General features: G+C 43.1%; 1 protein-coding gene across 1 annotated transcript; it reads right to left on the minus strand.

The window, feature by feature from the left end:
* Positions 1–3,807: 3,807 nt before the first annotated feature.
* sox3 (SRY-box transcription factor 3) lies at positions 3,808–6,132 on the minus strand. Its single transcript, XM_056600375.1, has one exon. It carries the CDS (start codon positions 5,869–5,871, stop codon positions 4,969–4,971), a length of 903 nt encoding a protein of 300 aa, XP_056456350.1. The 5' UTR covers positions 5,872–6,132; the 3' UTR covers positions 3,808–4,968.
* Positions 6,133–12,500: the final 6,368 nt, after the last annotated feature.

The raw sequence follows: 12,500 nt of genomic DNA on the forward strand, positions 1-12,500 counted from the left end.
AAACACATATACTTACACACATACTGTACATTCATACACCCACACACAAAAACATGCAGGCATGAAAAAGTATTTAACGTTCATAGGTATGTATGAATGTATAAGAACATACTTACATTCATACATGCATACATACATACAGAAATGCATCCATACATACATACATACATACATACATACATACATACATACATACATACAGACAGACTTGCTAACATACATACATACATACATACATACATACATACATACATACATACATACATACATACATACATACATACATACATACATACATACATACATACATACATACATACATACATACATACATACATACATACATACATACATACATACATACATACATACATACATACATACATACATACATACATACATACATACATACATACATACATACATACATACATACATACATACATACATACATACATACATACATACATACATACATACATACATACATACATACATACATACATACATACATACATACATACATACATACATACATACATACATACATACATACATACATACATACATACATACATACATACATACATACATACATACATACATACATACATACATACATACATACATACATACATACATACTGTGGCAGACGCCAGGGAGGAGTGAGGGGAGTGGTAGGTCTGGCCTCCACCCCCAAGCCATATATGGACTTCCTCCCTTTAACGAGGCAAGCCTGGGGATTGTTAAGCAGGGGTGCTTGGGCTTAAGAGGGCGAGCAAACAGTGTGTAAGGGAAGGAAGGCTAAGGGGAGGAAGGCTAAGGGGAGGAAGGCTAAGGGGAGGAAGGCTAAGGGGAGGAAGGCTAAGGGGAGGAAGGCTAAGTGGAGGAAGGCTAAGTGGAGGAAGGCTAAGGGGAGGAAGGCTACGGGGAGGAAGGCTAAGGGGAGGAAGGCTAAGGGGAGGAAGGCTAGAGAAGCAAGGGCTAGAGAAGCTAGGGCTAGCAAAGGACCGGCAGGATCTGTGTGTTCGCCTGGCAGCGTGGAACGCCCTCAGGGAGAGAGATAGGTGGAAGGTGTTTGGAAATTGTATTGTTTCATATAAGAGGTGGATGACCCTTTTCCCACCCTGGTTTCGTTTACACGGTACATAAACCATTCGGCTTTGGACCTGCTCTCGGCGTTGTGTCAGTTTATCTATCCAACTTGGTAGCGTGGAAACCCCTCACCCACTGGCCCGCTACAATACATACATACATACATACATACATACAGACATACAGACATACAGACATACAGACATGCATACATACATAACTACATACATTAATACATTCACACATATAAAAATAAATACCTATTAAAGGCACCCAGTGCAACTTTCGAGGCTTAAAAATAAACATACAATTTCTAGTCTTTTTTACACGTAGAAGTGGTATGGAGTTTCAATAACTCCATACCATTACATACCGACATTCAAGCAGCAAAGATGAGACGTCGTTGTGTGGTGAGAACTGATAGAAAATCGATAACAACAACAATGCCGCCATTTTCTTTATTTTTTGTAACCTACAATAAATAAAGCAGGCTTCCAGTCAATGGAAAAATGGCTTCTCCCCACCGGCGATTGTTGTTGTTTACGATTTTCTATCAGTTCTCACCACACAGCGACGTCTCATCTTTGCTCCTTGAATGTCGATATGTAATGGTATGGAGTTATTGAAACTTACTACGTGTAAAAAAGACTAGAAATTGAATGTTTATTTTTCATTGAATGTTTACATAAAGTTGCACTGGGTGCCTTTAATGCACACACACACACATGCATGCACGTCCATGTATGTGTGTGTATATTCAAGCAGAATCTGCGGGCCTGGGCTGAAGCCGGGTTCTAAGGGACTATACATTTTTGGAGAGGAGGGTTAGACCAACAGGCCCTGTGAGGTCATAGGCAGATGGAAGTGGGGATATGCCTGCACTTGCTGAGTGGGCACTGAGCACCACATGACAGCAGAGAGAGAGAGGCCCTCCGGGTGCTTAGCGGAGGGGGAGAGAGACAGAGAGAGAGAGAGAGAGAGAGAGAGAGAGAGAGAGAGAGAGAGAGAGAGAGAGAGAGAGAGAGAGAGAGGGTGGAGATTGGAGGGGGTCATAGTCCAACATGGATGGCCTCACTGCTAGAACATTCAAACACAATGAACAGCAAAAAAATAGTGCCGCTCCACATGTTCCAACAAATCACGTGATAAATGATAATTATGTGGTTCAGATATAGAGTGAGCTTTTTGAGGAAGGGGGGTTTGCTTTGCGGCATTTAAGTGGTGAATTGATCATAGGACTTAAGTGAGTGATTGTGTCGTGAATCAATACTCATACTAACCCTATAATAGCAGTGGGTCTTTAATCAGGAACCGATACTTTGACTGAGTTTCCCATTCCTGATATAGTATTAACTATCTCGGCAGCCCCCGACCAACGGGGTATATATTGGGGAAAAAGGGGAAAAGCTGCTTAATTACAAATAAATGAGTTGGAGAGGGTGATGAGGTGACGAGCGGCAGCTAGCGCGCTAGAGTGACTTAAGACCCTGTCGCTGAATGCAGGGAGGTCCGGATAATCTTCCCCTCCACAAAGGTGCGTGGGGCTAATCTAGGCCGCTGTGCTGGGCTCTGCTTCAAACCCGGCAGAGAGTGTGGGAAGACAAGCAGGATGTGAACAGGCCACTGGCCCTCTCTCTCTCTCTCTCTCTCTCTCTCTCTCTCCCATCTCTCTCTCACTCTCTGGACCAGTTTGTTTATTTCCTGGTGTGTTTCCAAACTATATATGCTAATCTATATGCAAATCTGTTCCTTTTCTTGAATTTCTTAAAACACCAACCTAGCATAAATAAGTCACGAGGAGTGTTTTGTGTGAGTGTGAGTTTGTATACGTTTGTGTGTGTGCGTGTGCGTGTGCGTGTGTGTGTGTGTGTGTGTGTGTGTGTGTGTGTGTGTGTGTGTGTGTGTGTGTGTGTGTGTGTGTGTGTGTTTTGAGGGGTGCAAGCTCATATGTTTAGGTGTGAGAGTGAACATTTGGTCAATTTAAGCAAGTTTAATACCATAAACAGAATAGTGATTTCTGTTTAATGAAAGCGCCTTCATATTTGAGTTCCTTTACCAAGCGCTAAATGATTCACTGACCAGTGAAGGTGGAATGAAGAGGAAAATGTGGAGCTGGCAAATTCCACATTGTAGAAAGTACCGAAATGATGGCATCAGCACACAGCCCAAAACTTTGAGTTGAAGTATAAAAGAGAAACGATTGAACTGTAGACCTTGGAGTGATAATAAATGAAATGTTTTTAAATCATCTTGTGTTTACAAGTTATTCCAGGTGGATGCTATTACACTTTGTTCGTTTTATGGAATTTTAGCAAATATGGTGTGTGTCAATAGTTATATTTGGTCGGGTTGGACTTTTTGTTTCAATATTATTTTAGTTGTACGGTGTTTAAAAATGAGTGTCTGTGTTTGGAACATATATAATACAATTAATGAACCCTTTATGCAACTTTTATGGGTGTATCGTTGTAACTATTCTATAATTATAATACTATCTGTTCAATGGTTCCTAATAGATTCTCCATAAAATGTAATGCCTCATGTTGACCATGTGGTGTGGAATACTAACTTGATCACATCCAAAAATGTAAACCTGAATTCTCTTCATCATTTTGTATTTTGTGTGATTTTATTAGTGCATGCATATGTTTGCATGCCTTTAAATAGCAATGATGGTGGTTGAGACCCATTGGATAAATATGTCCATTTTAGAAGAAACATGTGTTTTTAGGTAAAATAAAATAAATAGAAAAAATGAATTAACCTTTCCAATTCTGTTTAAACGATAACACACTTCCATGGAATAGATTTTTTTAAAGGCAGTAAATTATTCCGAGGCAAACCTGTTCCAATAGCGTGTTAAAGTTCCTCTTCACACGCCGTCTGACACATCGCCCGGATGATCACCTGGCTTTAATTTGACGCTTAACTCATTCCTGTTCAGCATCTACAAATCATAATCACATTTAAGCAATCAGAAATAATCTGCACACCTGACCCGAGTGCCAACCCTCCTACAGCTAAATGAGCAGAAGAAAGAGAAGAAAGGAGTCATAAATTGTGTTTCGTACAAATTTATTTTAAGAATAGAGGATGGTCTTGAAATAAGTAGAAACAGTCAGTTTAAATAAAACCTTTTCATGGATGATATGAGTAAACGGGACACCATCATCACACGACAGAAAACTTCACAAAACAAAATAGAATATTTTCACGTGACAAACAAATAGGGTCAAACAAGCTCCAAAACATCTTACTATAAATAAAACGCATATGCTTGCGACCGGCACAGTCTTAACATTTCATCCTCAAACCCAGAGGTGGGATGGGGGGGAGGGGGGAGGGGGGTGCGGGGAGAAAACTACACAATTTGGGACACAGCCGAGACACAACAAACATTCTACAAATTAAGTGTAAACATTTATGAATATGAAGCAACACTCCATCCATCTGTTTCTGAAATACAACAGCCTCGTCACGAGGCCACATGCCCTTCTTTTCATACAGAGAAAATATGGCATTATTTAAAATATAGAAGTCCAATTCTTCTACACAAAGTGGATTGCTTTCTACTCATGATAAAAAGCCTCGCCATGCCGTCTACTAGTGGCCTTAACGTTCAGTCTCAGACCATGATATGTCTTAAAATGCTTTTCAACTTTACAACTTATTCAGATCAAATGAAAAATCGTTTCTCCAACCAAACTACCGAACGTCGGTTCTTTAGCAACCAAAAAAAAAGTTCAAGTATCCGAAGTACTTTTTTATTTCTTTTTTAGTTTCAAAGTCTTTCTCTATTTCTATTTTTATTGTGTATGTGGTGCGTGTGTATATGTATCATGTGTGTATGTGTGCGATGTGGCAGAGAGTTCTTCAGATGTGGGTCAGCGGTAGCGTCCCGTTGACTCCCGTGCCGGCCGTCTGGTAGTGCGGGTGTACGCTGTGTAACCGGCTACCCTGCAGGGAGGAGTGCTCCGCGCTGCTGTCTCCGCCGGGCGGCAGGTACATGCTGATCATGTCCCTCAGGTCCCCCAAACACGCCCGCTGAGAGTGGGACGTGATGGCCGGCGGCGGGGAGCTGGGCTCCGTCTTGCACACGCCCGACATGGAGCCAAGGCCCATGGCGCCGGAGCCCTGCTGCGTGTACGCCGGGGACATGCTGTACGTGGACGCCGCGTTCATGTAGCTCTGGGCTGAGGACATCATGGGGTACTGGAGTCCGGCCATCTCGTAGCGGTGCATCTGCTGGATCTGCGGGCTGTTCATGCTGTGGTGCTGCGGGTAGGCCAGCTGGTCCTGCATGAGGGAGTACGCACTGTTCGTCCAGCCGTTCATGTGCGCGTAACTGTCCATGCGCTGGCCCACCGACACGGCGTTGTTGACCACGTTGGAGCCGGGCGCCAGGAGCCCCCCGGGCAAAGAATACTTGTCTTTCTTGAGCAGGGTCTTGGTCTTCCTGCGGGGACGGTATTTGTAATCCGGATGCTCCTTCATGTGCATGGCGCGCAGGCGCTTGGCCTCGTCGATGAACGGCCTCTTCTCGGCGTCCGTCAAAAGTTTCCAGTCGGCTCCGAGGCGCTTGCTGATCTCCGAGTTGTGCATTTTGGGGTTCTCCTGCGCCATCTTTCTGCGCTGCCCGCGGGACCACACCATGAAAGCGTTCATGGGTCGCTTCACCCGGTCCTGGTCGTTGGCACTGTTGTTCTTGGAGCCCGCGGAGCCCGAGTTGGACTGCGGCAGCGGGGTCTTCAGCTCGGTTTCCATCATGTTATACATTTTTTAAATCTTCACTGAATCTTCACGCGTTATTAAGTAAAAGCGAAATACAAAAGTAAAAAAAAACACCACGATCAAGAGGTAGAGGAGTATATACTGACCAGTCTTATAAAGAAGAAGTTGCACCGACAATCAACAAAAAAGTTTTGCTATACGAATCAAGTGAAAGTCTTTTTTTCACGCAGGTGCCTCTTGGTTCGTCTGGTCCGCGCTCTGAGTTTGTAGCTCTGTCCCCACGGCTCTCAAAGACAACTCTGCAAACTTGTGAGCCAGCCCGGTGTGTTATTAGCGCGGAGCCATGTGATCCCGACTGACAGCATACCAATGAGCAGCGCCCCAGCCAATCAGGGAGCAGCTCCCATCCCAACCGCCTAACCAATTGAGTGGGACAGCACACACTCGGTGTTGTGGTTAAAGTAGTGGGCTGTAGCCCGGGCTGTAGATAGGAAAGCAACTCTAAACTTGTGATAATATAGAATTTTTGAAGCTAACGTGTAATTTAAAATAACGAATTGAGGGACGGGTTTTTGTACACACCATATAAGAAGGGATTTCAGTTGTATTGGGTAACAATCAAAAAGAGATAGGGAGAGCTGTGATTCATATATTTTCTCAGTTGCTTTACCAATTGGAATTTATTATAAACTCATTAAATTCAATCTAATCCGGATTAATTGTCATTAACGTGAACATTGATAGGTCAGTGGGTGAGGACACAGAGTTGTAATGTATGCGTCTCGAGTGATGAGAAGCCTAAACTATGAGCAAAACAAGCCAAAAACCACAACTGTGGGCTGTGGGGAAAATACTGACTCTTTTCGTCTTGCAAAACTCAAAGACACACCATTTCTGCATAAAATATATATTCAGTTGCCATAATTCAACCCAGAAACATTACATATTATTTTGTTTTCCTCTGTATTTTTAATATTGTTGTTATTATCGTTGCTGTTATTATTTATATTGTATTATTTTGTTCTGATGTTATTTGTGACGGGATGTAATAGTGTTTATATTTCAATTAATTCACTGGGGCTATATTCCTCTTACCTAAGGCAAACAAAATCGTCTGATAATAATATTTCAAGTATAATTCAAAACATAAATAATGTCGAAATATCTTTATCCCATTAAATACCTTATCTATTATCATCAATTAAAAGTGAGGAATTTATGAGTCCTAAATGTGACACAATAACAAAGATGGTTCAACATATCCCATTCATATCTTAACATATTAATATAATTAGGCTATCTTATTCATGATAATTACATAGGCAAGGCATGGCACGGCACTTTTATTTATAAAGCACCCTTCAAACACAAAGGCCATTTCAAATATAGACCTAGCGCTTTAAAGGCAGGAATCCCGTTCTAAAAACATTTAAAGGACAATCACACAAAGACAATAAAAGACAATGTAGTTGTCTTTCGGCTAATATTGTCCACTATAAGAACTCCGCGGGTCTAAAAGCTCCCATGCAGGGGGACTTCAGAGTGGAGCTGTGGGGCCATAGGGGCTGGGGTCCGCTGTGGACTCGCTGCAGTGGAAACTCTAATACATCAACGACCTCTTGTGGAGGCGGGCGGCTCCGTCCACGAGTCACCCACCCACACACACACACACACACACACACACACACACACACACACACACACACACACACACACACACACACACACACACACACACACACACACACACACACACACACACACACACACACACACACACACACACACACACACACACACACACACACACACACACACACACACACACACACACACACACACACACACACACACGGGACATTATTTCCAAGGGCCTGTACAAAAAGTGTAGTATTTTACCAACCCCTTTTTCTGTCTCTGTCACACCTAGCTGTCGAGCTACTGTCCGCTGAATCGTCTCTCCTCGCGGTGCTAATGGTTATTAAAATGATCTACTCTGAATGGCTCTTCATTTGCATTTGACTATACTTACAAAACGACTCGAAACGCGCGACTCGTTTTGCATGTTGAAACCAATTCTCTAACAGTGTGCTGCCAGGATTCACACCTGCTAATGAGCGTAGCGCCCGCTCGACACTTAGTACATGCGCCGCCGTGCAGGCTGTAGGTAGGCCTGTATGGCCCTATACCCTTTCCTTACCAATGCCTCGTCAACATACATTTAAACATGGCTTTAATAGGGTAGGACCGTGCAGGCTGCAGGTAGCCCTGCTTGGCCCTACCTGTCCTGTTAAACTCAGATTTAAACATGGGTTTAACAGGAGCTCATCTAATCGAGAGATAAGTTGTGTTCCAATTCCAATCTCGAGCTAGGCCTACATAATTGACAGCGGATATCATTCGTGGACTAGAAGGCATAATGTAGCCTACAGTAAAACAAAAGCAATAATTTTGTTCGGAATTATGGGGCTGAGCTAGAATAAGACATCTTCAAAATAAGCATTTAAATAGCGATCATGCACAAGCGAGCCCGATCTAAACGACCCTCCCTCCCTCCCTCAACATCGAGAAAATAAAGATCATGTCAGATTTTTAAGAGCGTAAAAATATTGTTTTAACCTGCCGTCTTAAGCACGTGGCTTTAGCTAAACACAAAGACATCACTTCATGATTTTCATTTTCATGTTCCACGGGGCGTTCCGGCTGAGAAGCGGTGCGGACTCACGTCCAATTAGCGCTCGTCTTAATTGACAAAAACACGCTATTTGTTTATCCGGGCAGATCTAAATACTGATCCGCTGGTAATCTTCTTATGGAAATTGCCCAGTAGCGGTTAAAGGAAGACTAGGAACCCGGGGTTGGGTTATAATGAGGGACTATGTGCGGCTAATTTCCTAATTAACGAACGGAGGACCACCAGCGAGGAGGACTGTGCTGGCCCCGGATCCGCGGGCCCGAGGCTCCTCGCGACCCGCTGACACGCTGACAACATTGTTTACAAAGGCCATCAGGTGGTTAGTGCTATTTTAGACGAGCCTGGTATAATTACATATTTTATAGAAGTTTCATGTATCTTAAAAATTAATGATTGATTGCGCTTCTTATGGCCATGTCTGTCCTATAGCTGGCCTATACAATAAAATAATTTTACTTGTTTCTTTCAAGAAATAGCTTGCTTACTATATAGGCTGCAAATGAGTCAAATTAAGAAATAAAAAATATAGCATGGACCATAAAAAAACGAACAATGATTAAACATGGTAACTGGTGGTAATAATATGGTATTAAAAAAATGGTAATAATGGTAATAATAAAAAAGCACAGGCCCATGCCAGCCCAATAATATAATAATATAATAACATATGGCTGGGGTGTCATTTCCTCTAAATAACGAAAGATATTTGCAAGGAGATTTAGGGGAATCAAAATCCATTCTACTTGACTAATTGACACACAATAAAACGCAGTAATCCCACTTTAGAAAGCAGCCCGGTTAATCTGCCCAGGGTCCGTGCTGCGGCTGCAGTGAATGGGGGAGCTTTGCTCCGAGGATTTGGAAAAAAAAATACCAAACTAAGACCCATATCTGTTATTTAAAAGCACATAGAGAGGCAAACTCGTTTTTTTATGGCCCACATGATGAGAGAATCATTGATGGGTGTGATTAATTAATGGAGCCACATGCAAGGTTATAGTTAAACGGTCAAGTTTTAATAAAGAATCAATAAATAAATCGGTGCTCAGACCAAACGTTACATTATTATATGATGTCCATTTAAACCCCGCGACCCCTCGAATCAATAACTTTTTTGTCTCAGCTCCCTGACGGCGGGCAAGCCCCTTTGAGGAACAGTAATTAACAAAGAATAGCTTTTCAATTACGACCACAATAGAAACTGTCTCATTAAGATTCGCATGATTTTTTGGGGGGGACCAGGAATGCAAATGAAGATGCAATTTGCGCACGGTCTGCTGTTCCCATTGTGTCCGGGTGAATGGCTGCGGATCGTCCCCGAGTTCAACACAGGTAGAGGAAATAATATTCACGGGTCATTAAAAAAGACGAGAACGTGCTATTACAACCACCGTAGGCCTTCTTCAAAACAACGTTGTGTCCTTGATGTTAATGCTGACTTATTCGGATCATCATCGTCTGGAATTGGGCGTATTTAATATTTGGGTAATATTTGATGAATTGTTGTACCGTTATCAGCAAAACCCAGCCAATGTTTTTTTTTTGGCCTTCCACTTGGGTTTGCAACATGAGTCAGGATTTCAGTCACTTCCAAGATAGACAGATTTAATTTTTTTTAACATTAGCCTATAATCTTCCAAAATGTATTTTTGAATTGCTGAATGCAATTGGAAGAGGAAGAGGATTCACTAAACGAATCCGTGCAGAGCAACAGGTATGAAGCAACGTACGATTTTACTGATCAAAGAGCAACACCAATGTTTTTGTATTGCATGCATATTTGCATATTTCATAGGCTTGTTTTAGTCCAAGCCTCTTTATTATATTTTTTATTGTTATTACTCTATGCAACTACCACTTAATCCCTGAGACCCAACCAACAGCTGGAGGAGATTCCTTCCAGATTTTTCCACTCACCATTCGCTGGGTGTGAGACAGTGAAGACCTCCTCCTCCACCACCACCTACTCCTCCTCCACCTCCACCTCCTCCAACTCCTCTTCCTCCTCCTCCAACTCCTCTTCCTCCTCCTCCTCCATCTCCTCTTGCTCCCAGGGAGCGTTCAGCAGTTCAGCCGACCCTTAATCCACTCAAGAGGTTTAGGGACCGTCAGCCAAACCTTGAGAAAAAAGACACATCGAAAATGAATACAGGGAAGAAGGTCAGTGAACGTACAGTTGTGGTTGTATTCCCAGGTTTCCTCGCGGTACAAACAATGTTACAAATGTTTACGGGGAGCCCCCTGTATGTCTGCAAGGACAGAGAGTGGCCCCAGCATAGAGCATCGCATTCTCTCCAGAACTCAACAATCATATAACGTGCCTAGTTTATTGCGTGTGTGTGTGTGTGTATGTGTGTGTGTGTGTGTGTGTGTGTGTGTGTGTGTGTGTGTGTGTGTGTGTGTGTGTGTGTGTGTGTGTGTGTGTGTGTGTGTGTGTGTGTGTGTGTGTCTGTGTGTGTGTGTGTGTGTGGCTGTTCTATTTGTGTCTGCGTGTGTGTGTGTGTGTGTGTGTGTGTGTGTGTGTGTTGGTGTGTATATATGTGTGTGTGTGTGTGTGTGTGTGTGTGTGTGTGTGTGTGTGTGTGTGTGTGTGTGTGTGTGTGTGTGTGTGTGTGTGTGTGTGTGTGTGTGTGTGTGTGTGTGTGTGTGTGAGAGTTATGGAGAGTGAGCAAAAGAGGGAGAGAGAGAGAGAGATAGAGAGAGAGAGAGAGTGATAGAGAAACAGAGACAGACAGAGAGACAGAGACGGTGAGAGAGAGGAAGAAAGAGATGGCAAGAGAGAGTGAAAGAGCTGAAAAGGCCAGAGAGAGAGAGAAACCGAGAGTGTGTTTGTGTCGAGAGTGTGTTTGTATGAGTTACAGAGAGAGATCGAAAGTGAATGAGTAAAATAGAGAGAGCAAGAGAGAGAGAGAAACAGAAGGAGACAGAAATAGACAGAGTGCGAGGGAGAAAGGCAAGGCAAGAGGGAGAGAAAGAAAGAGAAGGCCAGAGAGAGACAGAGAGAGCGAGCAAGATCGAAAGTGTGGGAAAGAGAGAGTGCAAGAGAGAGTGAGAGACATACAGCAACAGCACAGATCTTCTCCACACTTCTCCCCACTATTTCCTGGTGATCAACCCCTTTTATTGTAACCACGGGCCTTTTGTGGTTAACAACTCCTCGTCCTATAGCAGTATCAGCAAGAAAAACAGCGGCAGCAGCAGCAGTATGGCAGCATAGCAGGCACAACGCTGTTTGTCTCCAGTAGCTGGCAGCAAGGAATGCCTCGAAAAACAACAACCGCTTGTGTTTTTCTCTTTTTTCCCGGCAACAGGCCGAGCATGTCCCTCCTCATTATGTTGGTGTGTGCGAGGGAGCAGACCGTTGACACAGAGCCCGGGTGTAATCTCTTTAACCCACCACTGTCAGCGGCAGACAAGGCGTGACCACCCAACGCTCGCTTCTCCATCTCACTTAACGGAAGGAGGTGTGTGTGGTGGGGGGGTGGGGGGGGGGGGGAGAACCTCCCTCCCTCTGCAGCTGGTTATCACTAATGGAGTAATATGGTAAACATCTTTTGCTTTTTTTTTGCACGCCACACATACGTGAGTATGTGCACACATGACACATGCACCGTGTGCTGTTGGCTGTTTCAGGGCCACTCGAGTGTAGCAGTATTGGGTGAAATGATCTTCTGTGACTCTCTTTGAATTGCACATGCGATTCGCTCTGGGAATATTGCCAATGAAGCTAAAGGCTAATGAAAATGATATTCCAGCTAAGGAAACCAGTGCAAGTGTTTTTTTTTTACAAAATGAATATACACTGATTATTAGCTTAATGGACTCATTCTTTACACAATTATTCCCCGCGTTGGCTTTTCTTATGGCCTAACATTCATTAGCACACATTTGGTATATGATGCGTTAAATGGGAAAAAATAAAATACTGAATTACGTTAAATTATATGGCCATTTCCATTAAAAGCTAATTTCATTTCAG

This window comes from Gadus chalcogrammus, chromosome 10, assembly GCF_026213295.1.
Source record: "Gadus chalcogrammus isolate NIFS_2021 chromosome 10, NIFS_Gcha_1.0, whole genome shotgun sequence".
NCBI classification, from domain to species: domain Eukaryota; kingdom Metazoa; phylum Chordata; class Actinopteri; order Gadiformes; family Gadidae; genus Gadus; species Gadus chalcogrammus.